This window comes from Apostichopus japonicus, chromosome 20 (genome assembly GCF_037975245.1).
Source record: "Apostichopus japonicus isolate 1M-3 chromosome 20, ASM3797524v1, whole genome shotgun sequence".
Classification (NCBI taxonomy): Eukaryota; Metazoa; Echinodermata; class Holothuroidea; order Aspidochirotida; family Stichopodidae; genus Apostichopus; species Apostichopus japonicus.
In genome coordinates, this window is record NC_092580.1 from 21,457,659 (window position 1) to 21,478,627 (window position 20,969).

General features: G+C 35.0%; 2 protein-coding genes across 5 annotated transcripts in view; one reads left to right on the top strand and one right to left on the bottom strand.

Annotated features, from left to right (window-relative positions):
- LOC139960949 (twinfilin-1-like) lies at positions 1 to 17,180 on the top strand. Its single transcript, XM_071959671.1, has 9 exons — positions 1 to 168; positions 3,060 to 3,137; positions 5,194 to 5,247; positions 7,023 to 7,150; positions 7,786 to 7,881; positions 10,224 to 10,457; positions 11,011 to 11,161; positions 12,713 to 12,840; positions 14,400 to 17,180. Exons 1-9 carry the CDS (start codon positions 141 to 143, stop codon positions 14,556 to 14,558), a joined length of 1,056 nt encoding a protein of 351 aa, XP_071815772.1. The 5' UTR covers positions 1 to 140; the 3' UTR covers positions 14,559 to 17,180.
- The window catches only part of LOC139960950 (complex I assembly factor TIMMDC1, mitochondrial-like), a 15,308-nt gene continuing 9,685 nt past the window's right edge, over positions 15,347 to 20,969 (bottom strand). For all 4 annotated transcript variants that reach the window (XM_071959674.1, XM_071959672.1, XM_071959676.1 and 1 more), the window contains exon 8: positions 15,347 to 20,273. In XM_071959674.1, coding sequence (XP_071815775.1) covers positions 20,183 to 20,273 — 91 coding nt within the window. In that variant the 3' untranslated portion in view covers positions 15,347 to 20,182. The remainder of the gene's footprint in view (positions 20,274 to 20,969) is intronic.

The following is a 20,969-nucleotide window of genomic DNA, read 5'->3' on the forward strand; positions in this document are numbered from 1 at the left end:
CGTACGCCCCTCAGCTCAATGAACAGTGCAGTAAAGCTTATGGGTACAGGATATCTGTGGTTTGCTGATACAGTAGTTCCACGGTTAGAGCTAGCTGTTAAAGAAATTAATATACTACACAATTAGCAGAAGGGAAAAGGATGTCTAACCTGCAGACAGGAATAACTTGTAAGTGTGTTGAATGTTAGTCGACCAACGTTAGGCATAGGTTAAGTCCGAACTTAGGCCTAATGATGGGTGTTAGGCAAGGTATAACGATTTGCTAAGCAGTTAAGTTTGTTATTAGGCCTAGCCTAAGGAGAAAAGAGTATAGATACTTTCAAGTAACGATCAACTTTGGGTAGGCCTAGGCCCTATCAATCGTCAAGTACAGTAATGTTATTAGTCCAAAAAACGCAAGCCCCAAAAAAGTTTGTGTAACGTAAAAAAAAAGCTTGCGTCCCAATCAAACACTGGTTGCATTCATTGTATTACCTACTGTTACTAGGGTAGTGTAGTAACACTGCCTTTACTTTGTGAATGTTATACACAAGGTATAGGGCAGATGGCTCAGTGCCTTAGCTTCGCTGTTTGACAGGCGGCCCGGCCCACTCCTCCTTTCACCCACATTTCCCTCTCAAACAATTTTCCATCCCCAGCCCCCTCCTTCATCCGCCCTTGTACTTCCCTACTCACCATCTCCGTAGCAGTTCCATGCTTTGATCTTGCAGCGCTAATTCCAACAACCAACTCTTCAAAAATCACTGTACCTACAGTTTGCATATCTCTCACTAAATACCCCACAGTTCACTGTTTCAAATTGCTCTTTTTTTTTGAGAAACAAACCCCAAGTACACACTCACAACTAGGGCATTGGAAAACATAACAAAACACATTTTTGAATGAACGTCTTTCATTATTTGCCAATTTTTCTGTGACACAACCAGCCAAATTGTTTGCCATATTTACCCAAATAAAAATATGCCTGATAAAACCTGGGTGAAAATGTGCCCAATACAAAGTTTTGTTGTCATGACAATTGACCCTGTATATTAGTAAGAATTTTGTGTGTTCGCAATTCGTTGCAATTGGGGTTTCTAAGATGAACATTAGGGAGTGAAACATGTTTAAAAAAATCCAATGTTTTTAAACAAATGTAGGCCAAGTTACAATCTTTTGTTGGACTGAAAGACATTAATTGGTTGTAATCAGTGATCTTTGGGAAAATTTAAACCATTTTCATTGACTTTATCTCCGAAATTGTAGGGATATTAAAAAATGCCAACATGCTGTTTGACCTTATCTTTCAATTTAATCCGGCTGATGAAAAATGCCAAATTTGACATTTAATATGCCAAACTGACAACACTAATTTTATTCATCATGGCATACTGACAAATGAACAAATTAGTAAATTACTATGCTAGTGCACTGTATAGCAGTATTTATGCACAGAAAATGTTTAGTATCTTTGTAAGAGCCTTCAAAACTGGTACTCAAAGTTTGAACACTAAAATTTATTCTCAAACATAAATTAGATAGAAGATTAGGCATTTTCATCCTAGCAGGAAAATCTTTAGAGTATAGAGGCTAACTGGCACAAAGGCAGACTAAAGGCATATAGGTGTATTGTCTGCAAGGACTGTGGATTGCTTTGCTATGTACTATAGAACAGTTTATTCCATTTCAGATGACCATTAACAATTTGTCCAGTACTTTGTTTAATGGACAGGACGTGCACTTCCTGCTTCTGTTGCAGTATATTTTGGCAACAAATCAATCCTGTACTGGATATAACTGACAAATGTTTTCACTAATACTAGAGCAAGAAACATCTGAATTCATGGTCTGTTTGAAGGCATTGAAGACTCACCCCAAACCAAGTGCGGCCATCTGAAAAAGTTAACTTTCTGTTGCTTGCAAGTGACGTTTTGTTTGTGTCGCTACAAAATGCAGACAGTAATGAAACGTGATACCTTAATTGTTATCTTTAGCTGGACCTGAGATGTCCATCGCTGTATCGTTTGTATACTGTGCTGTGGGTATTGACCGCAGCTGTATGTACTGACTGTACACTAGTGTCTAATTATCCACGGTAGCAAGCTGTGTGTAATTTCCTGGGATCAATGGTGGTGTTTAACACTTCTGTTACACCTCATTCGAAACTAGGTCAGAATACCGGCATTAGACGTTTCTTTTTGCGTGAGTCTTCACACCCTTTAAGAGGTGCGCAGGGAACACAAGCTTCTATAAAATCCTTGATTCTCTTTCCTGTTCCCTTCGTTCATTGTGAAGTGTCAACGTACAGTAAATTGTACAATTGTGCAGGCCGTTTCCTGGACTTGGAGGCACTTGGAGGGTCAAAGTTTATTTATGTTCTTGAAAATATTGTCTCAGCGATCATTTGAAAGTGAACAGTTAAGTTGTTGTATCTAGACAGAGACTGGATAATACCACTTGTTTAGATATCAGCATTACTGTATTTCATTTGCTCAGTCTTTGTTTAATACTAATATTTGGGGGAAACAACATCCACTATTGATATACAATTCTTTGTGTTTTGCATACTGACAAAGATTAAATATAAATCAGTGGTGGGAACATTTAGTTCCATTGTCTTTACAATGGAATGCAGAAGAGGGACACAAAATGTCAGTAATTAAAGTCCATGGTGAATTTAGAAATGTTGTTATCCATCATCATGACTTAAGTTTTAATAGCATCCATTGCTAACTTAGTGTACCCTTCTAAGATTATCAAACCCTGTGCAGTTAAACACATTGACACACTAAATTCTATGGAGACAGGTGTTTCAGCTCTGCCACTCCCGAAGTCTGGAACAATTTGCAACAAACATCCGTAGAACACCTAATCTTAATCGTTTTAAGACAGATTTGAAGAAGTACCTTTTTAGGCTGTTTCAAAACTGTCATTATACTTCTTAGCATGATTTAACTGTTTTTGTCCCTTTTTACTTATTTTTATATTGTACAGCGTTCGAGATTTCTGGGAGTTGCTATATAAGTATTGCGTATTATTATTATTATTATGATTACTGTGTCATATCGCTTTTATTACAGGTTCTGATGGCCTCAGGGAAGTATTGGCCAAAGCAAAGGGCAAGGGGCAACGTCTTGTTCAAGTCTTTATTGAAAATGGTATGCTTTATCAAATGTCTGTATTGGATTTGTTTCTTAGTTCTGTTTTGAAGTTATTTGGTACCTCACTTCAATTGTGGTGTCATATTTTTATAATTCCATTGGATGTAAGAATTAAGAATTTTGTTTTCATTTATCGTTCACCAGTTTAAGTATAAAATACTTATAAACAGGAGTATCAGGATTAAAGATCTGTTAAAAGGTTAATAAATGCTGAAAAATATTACTAGAAAATGTAATTTAGTCAACAATAAAAGTTAAGTGCTTCTGTTTGAATAAAGAAAGCAGCACAGCGGATGAAAGAGATTGCGAAGGATTGTATTCTACATTGTCGCAAAATAGGACGGTCATCAACATACATACATACATACATACATACATACATACATACATACATACATACATACATACATACATACATACATACATACATACATACATACATACATACATACATACATACATACATACATACATACATACATACATACATACATACATACATACATACATACATACATACATACATACATACATACATACATATTAAGTTTCTTTCATCCCGATAGACTTGGCTTCAGCAGCCAGTATTTACAATTTTATGTTGTGATTAAGAATCTAAATGAGATATATTTTAAACCTACTCAAGAAATTTCAGTAACCGGTCTTTACCCTTTTCGAAAAAGCAAAATTATACCAAACAGTGACTGCGCGGATAATAATATGTTATCGAATGACAGAATTACTGTTAGGACATTATTCTTTCCCTCTTGATTAAAGAATGGCGCTATGTAAGGCTAGCTAAGCTTGACATAATGTAATTTACTTTACTCAATATCTAAGATGTAGATAATATACAGTATGACATGAAAAAGTAAAAGTCGTTTTTTTTTTTTTATCGATACATACCCTAAATATTCAGATTTAGGTACTCTTTTCAACATCAGATAAATTCAGAATTCATATCCCTGTGTGGGTAATGCTCTGTGACTTTGATATCAGTTCTACTTTATGCTTTTATATTGACCGTGTTTGCAATACAGATTTCTTTGCGTTTTCTTTGGGTTATGAAACAAACTATTGTGCTCACACATGGGAACCAAATCTGCAGTATTATATTTGTAATTCATTTTGTATATCATAAAGCAAACCATATAGTTATATTGTATAGTTATTGAGTATTGTGACTAGATCTTTCAATAGCATAATTACTTGAATTAAACTTGAAACTGATAGACACTTGAACCGCCAGTGAGTAGTACTGCAATGAATGTGAAATTAATGTAAAACATTCCCTACAGAAACATCATCATCGATAGAGCCTAGTTTTTTTATAATTTTGTAAATACGATATGTACAGTAGAAAGGACATGCTGTGGATATCAATTTATATATGTGTCATATAGTTTGTGTCATCAGATGGTGTTTATAAATATGGAAGGTTGCAGTAAGTTTCAGGGAAAATCCTTAACAATTTTTGCTGGTTGACCCCCCCATCCAGACCTCCACGTTTAGATTTTGCAATCCTTAAAAAAAATCTGGTTGCCCCCCCCCCAGACATCCAGGTTTAAGGTTTTGGTTGTCCAAACAGCAATTTTCCAAAAAATGTAGGGAATTTAGCAGGTCAGAATAGAAATTTAGTCGTCTCGCAACGACCATGAAAAATTTGCCACGAGTTGAAACTCTCGAGAGTTGAGATAAGTAATACTGTAATGATGGAGAACACATTTTGTGATAACTGTTAATATATTGTTGCTAATGATATATATATAGAAGTTGTCAGTATACACTGTACAGTAAGTAGTTTTATTTTCAGATGTGTTGTTCTTAGTTATAGGGTATCTTGCAAGCAGTGAACACACACATATATAAATATATATGTATATATATAAATAAATATATATATACAAATATATATAAATATATATATATATATACAAATATAAATATTTATAGAGTTGCCAACCAACCAAAGGTATATACATAGATATATATTTCCTTTTCCCTCTCATTCATTTTCCACTATTTTTTTATTCCTCTATTTCTTTATTCGCAGAAAAATTGGAAAGTGGTGCAGTCCACGATGATTCAGGGTCCTCCTGGGAGAGTGATATCCTTTTGTAACTTAAATTCAGGTTTTACGAAGGTTCAGCATGATCCTCGTCCTTCGTACCTCAGATATATAAATGAAATATAAAACAAAACAGGAAGTAATTATTCAAATGTTCAGTTTTCAAAGAACATCTCGTTCGTCTTATCAGATATTCACAGTTTTTCATCTGTTTACTAATACTTCTGTAAACAAATGCAAATAGCAAATGCAAATGCAAATTAAAACATTATTTACCTCCAAATATACTCAGAACACTCTATATAACTCTGATTTTACCCCAATTAACTTATTGCACGACTATTTGGTCAGGAACCTATTCTACAAATCTTAATCACCTATGTGTCCTCCAGAAGAGAGCTATCCGCCATATATCACATGCTCACCACGTGATCATACTAGCCCATTATACAAAAGATTAAATTTATAAGAACTAAATGATATTATAAGAGTCCAGCTTGCAACATTTGCATATAAAGAATGGAATGGATTGCTACCCGAGGCTTTTAAAGATTTTATATATAGTAATAGACTAATCCACAACCATCAAACACGCCATTGTAATAACGCCCATGTTTTATCCCAACGAAGTACTTTAAGTTCTTTTAACCCTCGTATTCGTGCTATAAAAACGTGGAATAATCTCCAGGATAATGTTAAGAATAAGCCTTCATACTCTGTATTCAAAAGGAATCTCCAAACTGTAATTATTTCTCACTATTGATGGATTTATTCTTGTGTGTGTTTGCGATTAAGATCATTATAAAGATTGTTAGGATTGCTTATTAACATTATTAATTTCAAGTAGAGTCAATTCGATTATTTCATCATTGTAGATGCTACTATTAACTTTTCTTTTTCTATTCTTAAGTTTTTCTTTCTTTTTTCTTTTAGGGGAGTCTCCTACTTTGTTAAGCCTTACAGGCTTTATAGGAAACTTCCCGTCACACTGTAAATTGTGATGAAACAAATAAATATACAAATACAAATATATACAAATGTAATGATTCAGGTTCAACCACCAAACCACAATAATTTGAATATATTCTTATATTTTAATATATTTAAAACATATACATCAATTTTTTGCCTGATGATTTTTGCCTGCGATTCACAGGGTAAAGTTGACCAGGTAAAGTTGTATAATGGTGAAAGTATTAAAGTTGAATTGTGGTGCCACTTTTCAGTCACATGGGATTAACAGTAAGCTTTGAATCATTGAGGTTAGGTTTAGTGCATATATCCTGAAAGGTTAGGATCAGCTTAGGCTTATAGCTACTTCAATAGAAAAAGTGACAGTTGTAATAGTTGCAACTGTCTGAGTACTGCTACTTTAGTTTTCAACTTATTAACAAGTTAATCCAATCCACAATAATTTGCCCCACAAGGTCATTTTAATCAAGTTTGCTAGATTTCCAAGGCTCCAACTTTCATGCTTAAATTTCACGGTATCTTTTGCCATGTTTGTAGAAATAAGTAACATTATTTTGCGATACCTTGTCTTTCCTGGCGCTATAAATTTCGACAGACTTTGTCGAGTTCAACGGAAACCACAACAGAAGTGTCTTTAATATACATCTAGTGACTACAGAAAACAAGGCATTTGAAACATTTTAGTTGATTCTACTTAACAGTAGAGAATAGCAAACTTCATACAAGATAGTTTTACTAAAAACATTCTGACATCCCATGATGGAGAGAGTCCTTTGCAGAAATTTTGATTTGAGAGGTGTTTCTTTTTCGTCTAGCTTTGTTCCTTAAAGTTGATTGTTCACATTATGATCAGCTAATCTTACCAATAGCCCAGGCTTCTCGTTCATGCTACATCCTTTATCGACTCGATGAAAAACTCGGAGACAGTTACTTGTGGATCTTCATCTACTATATACCTGACACAGCTCCGGTAAGTTTTGACCGACCCCTATAAAGTCATCTCACAAATTTGATAAAACAAAAAGAAAAAGAAAAAAATGTTTGAGTGGATTCCCTGCACTTTCACTTTCCATTTGATTCTATCCTATGAACAATTAATTTTTGCAGATTTGTGTCATTAAAAAAAGTCATTTTCTTCCTGTTTCGAGCACGTATTCTTCACCTGCTTGTCGAGTTAGATGTTACCTCCATGCTAACAAACAGGTCAAATAGAATATTCAGATGAAGTGCAAGCAACTTCACCTGACAAATGACAGGCACTCGTGGAGTAGTGGAATGGAGGGTGTGGGGTATGAGGAAAAGATAATTAAATACCAGACAGGAGGAATCCACCAATCTTCATGTTAAATCGTCCTATATATTTTTTTTGGGGGGGGGGGGGGTGGGGGTATATTCATGACATGGATTTAATTGCATGTTAAAATTTGTATCTCATTTAGCTTTTTTGTCCTTTAGTGTAAATCTTCTACTGTATCTTCTTTCCAAACAAATAATAGGAGTTTGAAATTTGATAATTTTCTTACTTCATGTTTTGCATCATACAGTATTTACTGTTTTCACCATTTTTGGGCTGAAAAAGTCATTCTTTTTGTCTTTCCTTTCAAGGTGAGGGACAAGATGTTGTATGCCAGTACAAAGTCAACGATGAAACAGGAGTTCGGGGGTGGCCTTATAAAGGAAGAAATGTTTGGAAATGTGCCCGTAGGTACCCTTTGAAATGACTTGCAAGTAGTTAACGGTTGTATCCTAAGTTTGAAATATCATATCATGATGATAATGCACAGATTTCTGATTTTATTCGTAAATTAAGGGATACTTTCAAATGGCCGAAAGTGATTGATTCAGAATATGTCGTAAAAACGTCCTGGTAGTATGTCTAATCTCACAGATATGGATTTGACAGAAATGTTATGAATGACTTGTATGTGAAGGCAGAAGAGAGACCATGTAAAGTACACATCTTTGTAGTTTTTTGTTCAACAAATCCTTTCATGAATATCATGAAATATATTATCAACAGAGGAGAAGAAGTGCTTCTTGTGCAATTAAAGGTTGAGAACCAACCATTACATAGATTAAAATTACATTGCATTTCAACGGGGAAATGAACAAGAATTAGTAAAGGAGAGAAAAGCTGCCGTTTCAGTATTTGTAGAATGACCACTGCGATCCTTTTCATGGGGAAACTATATTGTGATTTGTCTTGAAACAACCATGTATATTGTCATCAAGGTATAAATGGTTTGTTTTCAAGCACACACTTTAGTCATCAAGGTATGAAGGTTTGTTTTCAAGCACATACATGTTGTGACAATGTCAAATGTAGTGTTGCTCAAGTTTTCAGTTTTATCATGTATATGTTGATACTTGCCAAAAGAAGTAAGATATTCTTAGCCCTTCAGGAGAGTTTCATTTCACATGCCTCTATATTACACATGGCCAACTATGACCATTAGGTTTGCTTCTGCCTTAAGAAACAAGATACTCTTGTCAGCAGTATGAGGTTTTTTTTTGTGTCTTTTTCTTCTTCGTCTTCTTCTTCTTTTCCACATTGTCTGCTACTGGAATATATCCCTTGTTAAAGATTTCAAGTTACTTATTGTTTACACTAAGGGGAAATCCCTGTGATCAAGTACTTGTATGAAACCTTGCAAATTGTTTGGACAGACTCGTTAATGTATATATGAATCATAACTCATCATCACAAAAGATATGGAGAGGAAATTTTGTTCAAGATATCAAGGAACTACTTTCCAGACAGTGCGATTATGTGTGCAATCGTTGGTTTTAAGTTCCGATATTTTTGGCATTTTCGGTGATCTGACCGATGTAAGAAAAGAAAATAGGACAGAATTGAAGTCTAGCTACGTGTTTAATTTTGCTGGTTTATGGCAAATGATACGTATCGTCTGTTCGTAAGGGGACAGTTATTACAAATGAAGAGTATAGTTTGCTCAAAAACTAGATATTACAAGTCTTCTAATATTTAGAACCTGGGATAAATGTGTTGGAAATATAAGCTGTCAAATGGTGGGGCATTTATTTGGGTCAAAGTTCACAACGGAAATATGTCATTAAGTTTGTACAGGATGACGGAATGAGGAAGTAAGGTTACCAGCAAACACAAAACGTTATCATAACATTTTTAAAAGAGCCTCTAAAATATGTTTTTATAACGTTAAATGTGGTGTTATAAAACCGTCAGCATAAGGTTTTTATGAAATATTAATGTTGTATTAATGTTATATTAATGTTTTAACGAAAAAATGTTTTGAAATAATAGCCTGAAAACGTTTTCGTGACATATTTATTACACCACAAATATCATTATCAAACCAAAAGACAAAACCTTTTAATAACGTACCAAGGTATTGCCAGAATACATCTGAATATGCATCATCATCCTTCTACAAGCAGCTCAGATGCATCGTTTTTTGCTGAATTCTTAATAGAATCGATGCTACGAAATACCGTAAAAATATAGTCTCAATAAATGGACTTGTCAAGTTATATATTTTAAACAATGAAACTTACTCCAAGGTGAAGGAGGACTTTTAATATGTCCCATTTGTATCGTGCATTTGTTTCTGTAGCGAGTAGTGACCTAATGTAAGCAAGCAGCTTCATCAAATGTATTTCAACGCAAATCTAACATAACATATATATATATATGTTGAAACACTAAAACAATAAAATTCAATTAAGCTTTGCTATTTTTCATCAAGAAATGCAGAACAACAGAATTTGCTGGCTGATATTTTGTCAAATTAACATTAATTTTATAAAATTGTCAGTCAATTTAGAAAGCTATATTTTTTTTTGTCTGATCATTGTATTCTGACTGACTACAATATTGCAGAACCCTAAAGTGTCCTTGCTTTCATTTATTCATTTAATTTTTTTAAATTTTGTGTCTAGCATATATTTTCCTGTTTTTACTTTGTTCTCATTGAACTTGTTTATGAAATTTGTACATTCCTTCTATTATATTTTAGTCTGTCATGAACATGTTTTTTTTTTGTCTACCTTGTCTTTTTCTGAAGGATGACATATCTTTACACGGCTACAAGAAACATCTAGCAGTGAAAGCTGCCCCGGGTCCTTTATCCGCTCTGGAAGAAGATATCAAATACGTGAACGAGCTGGAAGGCGGCAGAGCGCATATAAGTGTGGATTCAAAGCATGAAACAATGAAATCTGTCGGGTTCCCTGTAGTCAGGGAAGCCTTGGAGGCACTCAGGGACTTTAAAAACAAAAAGGTCAATTATGTACAACTGGTGAGTAGCTATTTGATGTATGCCTTAGATATATATATATTTTGTAATTCCAAGTTCAGTTACTTACTGGATGGAAAATTTATAAATTGATTTTTTTTTTCAAATAATTCACAACTCTGTTCTTCGTCTTGGAACAAACTTTGTCTGAACTTGTTATGTTCTAAGCTCAGCGTTAATTCCAGACAGGTCTGTTACAAGGGAAATTTTACTATAGTTAAGAAGATTTTACTATAGTTAATAATATGAAAGTTAATAATATGAAAGAATATATGAAGAATAATATGAAAGAAAATAATATGAAAGTTAATAATATGAAAGAATAAAATGAAAGTTATTTCTCACGTTAAGTTTGCAAGAAAAGTTTCATATTCATACTAAATTACTGATTGCAAACATGTCTGGGGAGAAAGGAAAAAAAATGTATTCAGACCTAATCGTGAAAACTTAAACAGCAAATTTTGGATTGCATTCATTATGAAAGTCGATTAGGTTAGCAGTTGTCAGCAAGGTGACTCTTTAATTAAGCAAACTTTTGCCTCTCCTTTAAATTCAGCTCTTGGATATCACAGCCGAGGAAGTTCATCTAGCTCTTTCGGAGTCAACAACTGTTACAGAGCTCCCCAGCAGGATACCCACAGACACAGCTAGGTACCACTTGTTTCGATTTGATCACACGTATGAAGGCGACAGATTTGACAGTGCTAGTGAGTACTATCCAAAAAATAATTCAAAGTGGGGGGGGGGATGCTCTTGTTTATATTATCATTTTTGAAGAATACATGTACTTGCATTCTCTTACATCTATATCATTTCATAATGTCAATAATTGATAAGAATGGATGGTTTGTTTCGGTTTCAGATGATACCAGGTTATCAAGTTTTGCTTGGTTTCAATTGTTATAGTAAACACAGTCAACATTCACTACAAGGCATTTTTACTCCTTCCTGATGCCCAAATCAAATACAGGACAAAGTTTAAAAACTGAAATTTGATTTCATTTTCGTTCTCTGTTTTTACTATGTGAAAGGGTTATTTTTAACCGCCATTTTATGAAAGTATAAAAAGCAACTCCCTGGCACACATTTTTTGAGTCAACAGGTTATGTGTATATATGACACTTACAATGTCAAAGACGGCATTGTAATAAACTGCATTTCAGACCTTGTAAATTAATCAAGACGCTCTCCAAATTTGTGACCCGTTGTATGCTGTTCATGGAAATACGCAGGTACAATTTGCACCCCCCCCCTTCTTCTTTATTATCATCTAAAAGGAAATTATTCTCCACCCTTTTACTCCAAGTCAGATTGCAAAATTTAATCTAATGACTGTAAAAACATGTTTTGTATTGTATGAAACTCATTTGCAACACAAGGCACTGTGATCCTAAATTGCTCAATCATTTAATCATGAATTAGGCTATTTTTAAGTCCACTAAAAAAACTCTGGAGTTTTGTTGTGTTTATAGGTTTACTTCTGGTTGTCCCTCACCCAACCAGGCCTTACTGTTTGGTTGTCCGAACAGCAAATTTTGTTGTCCAAAAAATATCAGCAAGATGACAAATGGGAGATGTGTAGGTTTGTTGAATAGAACAACAACTTTTGGGGTGATAGGAATTTATCATTTTACCTGTTTTAAGGTGTTTAGTTACAATGCAATCTGAACTTGATGTGAAAAATTAGTCATTTGTCGGACAACCCCCAAATATGTTTTTTTTTTATTGTCTGAACATCATAAATTTGGTCATCTCAAATGACCGTACCACCGTTAAAAATTTGCCCTTCCAGTGTGTTAACAATAAACTTGACAAAGAAATTAGATTAAATGAAGCTCAAACACAAAAGCAGAGTTTTATAATAAGAGGTATATTCTCATCAGAGATTTAGTCCAATCTCGAGTTAGCAACGGTCATGAAAAGTCACTAAAAATATCATTTTTTTTTACAAATCTATTTAATAATGGTATTCTTTGTTGGGCTTGTTACTGTGCATATAGTGTTTCAGTTGCTGAGAGTGTGAGCATGTGTATGAAACTCGAAAAAGGCAGGAAAGGAAATATTTCCTTAAATAATGGTGCTTAGATGATCAGTAATTGCTGAGATTGCTCAGTAATCAGATGATCAGATCATAACTGCTGACTGGCTCCTTTCATTCTATTTGTGATACTTAATAAGACTCTTGTTTCCTTCTAGCTTGGAATTTTCAGTTTTCTTGATTTAGTAGAAAGATGCACTTTCTCTTTTGTAATTGACAGTTTTCATCTACTCAATGCCCGGTTATAAGTGTCCCATTAAAGAACGAATGCTGTACTCCAGTTGCAAATCGACGCTGCTGGACGTCATCGAAAATGAGGATCAAGGGGGGATAGAAATCACCAGAAAGGTTTGTGACTTTGTTTTTCCCGGTTCAGTGAATGGAGAAAGAGCTGTAGGCTAATTTTCTGTCATCTTCAGAGTGTAATATTGATGGTATTTTCTGCCGATCAATGTTGCCGACTCAAAGATAAATTAAATGTCTCAGCCGATGGATGTGTGAGGTTAACAGGGGTCACTTTTCAAAGAGAAACTTAACAATCATCCTAAGGTCTGAAATATTTTCATAGCAAATGTCCCTAGACTCTGTGTCTACTTTGCTTCTGTGAGCCGGTCGGGAAGTTATTGTCATAATTATGACTGGAGCATTTGTTTCACTTTCACATTGTAGATGACCAAACATGTAACATAGCAAAATAGCACCAATACATTGAAGTTACTTGAAAACTAGTTCCTTTAATCATAGCACTAATTTCTTGAATCTGGAGAATACTGTATCTGTGGTAAAAACAAAGAATGGCCCAGCTTGGGTTTTGATAGCAAGACACTTCGCATACACTATCAAGATGCTTTCAAAACTATATATTTAAATATAGGCTGCGTAATGACCCACTCGCTAAAATTGGCAAAATAAATTGATTGACAACTTCCTTGTGATTTTAAACTGTTAATGGCAGCTGCACAAAGTCAATTGGTTAACACCTGTCATTGTCAAGTCTGCCCAAAGATGTCTATTATCAATCCTGACAAAAGTGTGTGTCCTTTCAAAACTGATTGATCCAGTCAAGGGAGCTCGTTTAAAGCAGCCACTTTGTTTGAGAGAATGCAACATTTGTGTGCAATGTTTCCTGTTATGTAAGATATGAGGTCAGGGTTTTGCATGAGATATGAGATACATTCATTTTCAAAACAAGCTTTTACTGACATCACCTTCGAAGTTACGCCCCTGGGCTAAGTATACTTAGCATATTGGGACAGACCTTTACTGTATTCAATTTAAAACGCAGAAAGTTCCAGCGAACTGCAAAGCTTTTGATAAAGAAATTGGATGGGTTTAATAAAGTTCATCCTGAAAGATGAGAAATTAAGTTATGTATTTGCTTATTCCAAAAGTATTTGCAACCAGCTTAACATCAGCAGGAAAATGCTGTCAATTGTTGAAGTGTAGTCCTTAAGTTTTGTTTAGTTTGCTGAAACATATTGTAAAAATTTTAGTAGAAAAATGGGAAGAATTGGATTAGCACTTGTGCAGGAATGAATCACTACTTAAACCTTTTGGCTTTCTGCTCCGATTTATTTGTGTTTACAGGAGCTACCTGTCTTGCTTTAAATCAACCAATTCCTTTTTTTCATAGGTTCACCATATATATATTATGGTAATATACAAGGAGAGTAAAAAGTCTTAAAAAGAGCCTGATGGAATCATTAAGTGTTCTGGAGTTATCTTCCATTTGGTGTAACCATTAACCATAGAGGTCTTAGTTTGATCATTTACAAAAGTCATTTTTTTCTGAAACACTTTGTATTTTTGGTACTTTTGTCAGAAATTTGTTATTAATCAGCAGACCAGTGGCAAATATTTTGTATGGTAATTAATATGTTTTGTCCATCTCTGTTCCATCTGGACAGCTGGAATTGGATAGCGGGGAAGAACTCTCGGAAGACTACTTGCTCGAAGAGATCCATCCAAAGAAGAATCTGCACAGACCGGCCTTCGCTAAGCCCAAAGGACCGGTGGGCAAACGTGGGCCAAAGAGGATGATAAAGAAACAAGAAGGAGAGCAGTAGAGATGCCATGGATAGAATACAATGTGTATATGAAATAAAGAAGCCAGCTTCTGTTTCAAAGCAATGTAAGACTTAAGAAAGATTTTATGATGAATTGTATAGACAGAACCATGTAGTGTAAAAATATGAAAAACCAGAGATAAAAGCTCACTGCCTCTCTTCACCTTTAGCAAATGATCCTTAATTTGCAAAGAGTGTCTTCTTTGACTCAGCCTAATTGAAAGAGTGACATGGCATAAGTTGAAGGCAGTGCATGTCGACAAGAGAGCATATAATCAAGTCTGGAATCTCTTTTCCTTCATGAATCGATACACGGAGGCCATCTTGTTTAAAGCCATTACGTGGAATACTGATCTTTTACATGGCACTCTCTTTTGCACGGCATTTAAACTATCCAGTAAACAAGATTGGTCGGAGACTTCTCTCAGCCATGTTGTATCAGCTAAAATCAGTGATATGATTGTTGAAGGTGTGTTAGTAAGAAATACCCCAAGTAATGTTCATATTTATATCCATCACCAGCCGTGTGTAATTAGTTCTGCCTGGTTCTGTCTATGGCATATATACAGGCTGTGAATATCTATCAGGGGATATGTGAACACAGGGCAGGTAGGTGGCTGATGCTATATTTAGAAGATTCTGTCAGTGCATGGTAACAGTAGCTCGGGCATTTTTCCTTTTTTTTTTTTTTAGGGGTAGACAGATGCAAAATTGGTGAAATGTTGTGTTTTGAATTGGTTCATTTGAAAAACTTACAGACTTAAGCTCTTTTTGTTGTTTTTATACAGTTTCATTTTCTGGGTATGTTTATTAAGAGTAATCGATATTTGCTTTGGTCAATTGCTCATTTTTGCCAATCTGTTACTTAGCTAAAAGACTTAATAAATTATGAACGTCCTAATTTCCGTCTTTCAGCTTGGAAGTGTTCAGTAGTGTATGGATTCATATCCATTAAGTTTTTGGTTGTTTCAGGAATTTTAGCAGGGTCTTAGATTTCTCCAGTGCCCATTTTTTACTTAAAAAAGGATGAAAACAATCTTGTTCTGGAGATACCCATGTTTGAAAATAGATATTAGATCACTTTTTTCTGGAATAAATCATGGTAAACTTTCATGGACATTTAAATGACCTCTCATTGAAGTGTACAAAATTGGTCAAGGCTTAAAGGAATTTATTAGCAGACTTATTAATGAAAATCTAAGTATTGCATCTTTTGAAGCGGTGGTAAAGCCTGGATTGCCATGCACATGCTGGTAACTGTTGATGTCTGGGCATCTTTAAGTAAAAGGGTTTTCATTCGGAGGTCTTCTTGTATATTTAGAAGAATAGGTGGCAACCAACATGTGCAGTTATAGCTGCATTTTGTGTTGCATATTCTGCAATCGAATGCACCACAGTCAACGGATGCACGAGTAATGTGGCATTCTCAACTTGCATCTCTGAGGAATAGGGAAAGTTTGATAAAGGTTGGCAATTAAAGGTGAAAGCACTACTATGAATTTGTGGGACAAATATTATATTTTGTATTGGATGATAGTTTTATGTTAAAATAGTCAATGGTTTTTATCAAACCACATGGATCTCTTAACTTAATACTGACAAGAGTATTGAAGTGACTGTGACATGAGACTTGGTCTCTGTGACACAAAGTGACACCTGAGCAGACAATGCAATTTTAGGAGCTCTCAACTACCTGAAAAGGGTCATCCATATTGCCCCAACAGTTTAGCCTGCTAAAACTTCCTAAATATTTTCAAGAGTACCTTCCCTGGAGGTACAGGATTAAGCTGTCGCATGATGCAGGAGTTGCTTCTTAGTTTGCTGCCAGTTTAACACTTCCAGCTATTAGTCCTCACTATATAGTCCCATGTAAAGCCAAATTTTAACCTGCTAAAAATTCCTTCAAGGTTAAGAGAGTAACTTCCCTGGAGGTTCTGACTCCCCAGATACAGAAAGAGTTGTTAAATTAGACATTTAAAACGTCTCACTGAGGCTGAATGCTTTGCAGTTACAGCAGTAAAATTCTCTTTGAAATACGAGCATCACCGACCGTTATTTGATTTTCTAGCATATTTTGAGGGCCATGCTGATGACCTTTTAAGTCACCAAGAGGTTAAGTGTGAATATTACTTAAGAACAAAATTTGTAGACATTCTATAGAAAACAAAATTATTGGTTTCTTTCTAAAAGTTTTGCTGGAATCACCTTTGGATCTTTTGGGAGGGGGGACACAGTGGGGCAGAAGGACACCCCCCTCCCCATGGAGATTTGATGACAGTGTTGCCAAAGAATAAAGGAAAACTTAAATTGTTCTCATTCTATCTTGTAAGGATGTCTTAAACCTGTTACTTTGTAGCAGTGTAGTCATTGTCAATTACCTTCACCAATTGTGCTTTTTGATTTTGCTGCTGCTGCAAAAATCAGTTCCTTGATCATTTTTCTTCACGTTTACTTTTGTTCATAAATTTAGAGCTAGAATACGAATGGAGAACAAAGTGGCATATATTTTGCAGATCATTTCTTTACAGAGCTTTGGGTTTATTAGGGAATTCATTCATTGTAAAATCTAGAGAAATCAGGAAATTATGGATTAAATAAATTACATTTCTAATGAACGAAAAATGACTTTTGCCATTTTTGTTGTTGTTGTAGTTTATCAAAATACGATGTAATTATCCAAGGCAATGTATAAGTGATTATAAAACAAAACGCTTAACAAAACTAGAGGCATTTGTTTCCCAAGTAAATTGTCCCATGAAATCCCATTCCCCTTCAGTATTGTGGAAGGAAAAACAAACTTTTGTTTCAATTATGACATTTAAAATCAGTTTAGAATAAATATGGCATGACCTATCTCCAAAGTTGTAAAATTGAATGTAAAATTGAAAATCAGTGACTAGAAACAACAGCATCATACAAATCTCAGTCTCTGAATTGTCCTTTAAATCTAGCTGATAATATCAAGAGATGTCTGGTAAGCCCCTTTAAGGTACCACTGAGACCGTTACAGTGAAACGAATGCAGTACTTTCATCAGCCTCAAAATTTGTTTAAAGAGAACCATTCTCATGCAATATGAGGCTACATATACTACATGCCTGATGGCATTACTTGAACCTGCTGCATTATCATTACCTATTGTAAGAATGAAGCGTGTCATATTTTGGGTGTAATGGGGAAGGGAGCCGGGGGGAAGGGAAGGAAGCAGGGGTAAGGGAAGGGGATAAGGGAAGGAGATAGTGACAAAACGTGTAAACCATGGGTGTTGTAACTCCAACAGAATTTGCTGGCAATACCATGTATGTATGTATTTTAGATCCTCCTGCAAGCAGGAACTCGCGAAGAAGCCATCATTGACTTATCAAAGCCGCAAGCTGACCGAAGTAAGTCTCTTAGATTCATATTTAGCGTCCATGATAATGAATTGTCAACAACCATGAATTTGGACGATGGAAAGGTCAATTAATTTAGCTCCTTCAAATGCAAATCTGAAACTAAGTAGTAGTAGACAGCTGGAGATAAACGAGTGCATGAAACGGTTGTACTAAAACGTAAAATATGAAAACTTCATCGACTGTGAAAGTGCTTCACTCATTCCACTGTTGCAGTTAACAGAATGAGTATCAATTAGTACGATTAATTTTCGAGACTCTCTCTTAATATTAACTAAGTTGACTGACATCTGTAGAGGCTCCTGTCTGCTGTCTGATTTCCTTCTTTTGCTTTCACATCGATCCAGTTAAAAGTCACAGCATTGATGTTGTTAGAAAACAAATCAAAAAATAACCAATAAAGAGATAAGAAATTTATGTATGGCAATAAGAGGACTGTATTAATTACTCATTAACAACAAAACACAGTGCAGATCTTACTATTATTTTTATTGCACTGTTTTATAGACTTTCAAAACAATAGTTAACTATCCATCAAAACACACTCCACTAAATCACTCAGTTCTGAATCAGTATACAAAGTTTATCCACTGTCTACAGACGACCTCATTTACAGGAGGGGTCAAGAACTTATATTAAAGATTTCTAAATCTATGAAGTTCTGAGACTTACAAACTTTAGAAACAACATTGTCATTTTGATCTATCAATGTGGTTCTCCTGCCACTTCCAAAGCAAAAAAAAAAGAGGCTTTCAAGTCAGTCTGATCTAGTTCCACGATTCTTGAAGAGGTGCAGCAAACTCACACTGCAGATCATAACAATACTGTACAGTGGGTTGGTCAGTAGTAGTACATAACTTTGTTTGGATTTATTCTGGAGAGTAATCTTTTGAAACATATTTAAGGTTTTACGGTGAACTAACTCATTTAAGCACATTAAATTGTGTTCTTTTGTCTGTTTGGTCAAACAGCACAAGTGGAACTTTGAACAAGTCAATCACCCAGGGCCTATGTTCATTAGTCCATTCAAACATGTTCTTATGATTGTGAGCAATTGTTACATTGAGCAATTGCACGCCACTGAGCAATTGAGCCTTGAGCAATTGAGCCACTTGATCCACTGAGCAATCGTGAGCAATTGCATGCCATGTCACATTGATCCTGAGATCTGTAAACAGTACAGATTACACACATTAGGACTTACATGACAGCGCACCATATGCAGATACCCCATTCAAAACTCACTCGGTAGGGACAAATATTTTACAAACTGTGATTTCATGTCCTGCTTTGAAGCACTTATGCTGACAGTATGAGCAGTAGAAATATCCTGTTTTCCATCAGACTTATTAGGTTAGGAACTGTTCTGTCTGCCAGCACTTTGAAGCTTAATATGAGAGGACTGCAAAGAGTGGCACTAGGCTATTACCATTGGAAAATTTGTCCCAATTTGGCTGCTTATGAATATTTAATTCACAAACATGTTCAAACATTTAAATATGAACTGCCTTGTAGGTCACATCCAAACTAATCCACATTGTTGTGACAATCTTTCAATTCATCTTACTCATTTGATAAGCATATGCATGAATATGCAATACACGACCATGTTGAAAACATTTCATGGTCCAGTTTCATCATCAATTTTTATTCTTTTCTACTCAATTAAGACATGAATATTTTTATTTGATTAAACATACAATACCCATCTGAGACAATTTTTATTATTATAAACTTTTGTACTTTCATATCAAACATGATAAATCTAGGTGCCATAAATTGTTAACAATATCAGTGAGGTAGATTACCCACTACCTAGTAACCACCTATTGTTGCACTAAAAGACCACATCACTTTGACAATTTAGTGCGTAAATCATTTGAAAAATTACATAGAGTAAGCTGCCAGTACTGTCAGTACACTTGCTTTTATGCAATTTGAAATTCGACAGTATTTTATATTTTCTTTGCTGTCTGATCAAGGATTGATCTGTATGTAATATGCACGATCTTCGACATATTTGTGTGAAATGTGCGTAATTGATATCCATACTGATCTGCATACATATGCCTCACAGAACATTCTCAAGTTAGCCAATGTGGAGACTCCTATCATTCCATGGAGATGCTGTCAACTTCTTCTCCTTTCTCTTTCCTCTTGGAGCGATGCTCTTCGGACTTGCAAATGATCCACTCATCCTCTTCCTGTCACCTGACAGGGTCACCTGACAGGGTCACCTGACAGGGCCATTCTCACTCTTGGTTGAACTAACAGAAGCATTGAGATTTCCTATAAGAGTCTTGAAGGCATGTTCACGTTCAAGCCTGAAAAAACAATACCATCGAAAGTAGAGAGTAACAGATATTTCATAAACTGTTGGTAAATGTACAGGACTAAGTCAACACCCCTTCCTTTAATTTTACTCATATAGACTAAATGAAAAGCAAGTCATTGTATACATGCTATGGGGGAAAAAATACTAGAAATGTTATCTATTTTCTACTCATCACTTCAAAGAATTTGAGACATGTCTCATGCCTAAATATGTTACAGAAGGTATCACCAATGCAGTTTGAATTTTAAAATTTTAAAACTAATTAAACAGAAATTTGGTAAGCACTGGCTTTCAACCAACTACCTGCATGTAGCTGGGCTGTTCAACTCTTTGATAAGCAGGTTCTTGTCCTTGTTCACCATTTTGTTGCTGGTTGGTACAAGCTATTGAACCTTGCATAGAACCTTGAACCTTGCATATCATTTCACTGAGAATTGTTATCAAGATATACATTCAAACAGAATGCCAAGCCCTACTCTCCCTTCCACAACTTTAAAGCTCAGACCTTTTGAAGGGAAGTTTACTGAGAGAAAAAGATAACAAGTTTGAGTTTTACTCTGAGAATACATGTATTACATTACATATTCTAGTATCAAGACTTCCTTTTTTTTTAAGGACTAATCAATAGTCAGTCATAAAACAGTTCACCTCATACAAAAATATTCATACATGTAGAATATATAAC

Coding starts and splice junctions, on each gene's coding strand:
- LOC139960949 (XM_071959671.1), top strand. CDS start 141: ATGTCTAACCTGCAGACAGGAATAACTT. Junction 7,151..7,785: donor ATATACCTGACACAGCTCCG/GTAAGTTTTGAC, acceptor TTTCCTTTCAAG/GTGAGGGACAAGATGTTGTA. Junction 11,162..12,712: donor CGACAGATTTGACAGTGCTA/GTGAGTACTATC, acceptor TGTAATTGACAG/TTTTCATCTACTCAATGCCC.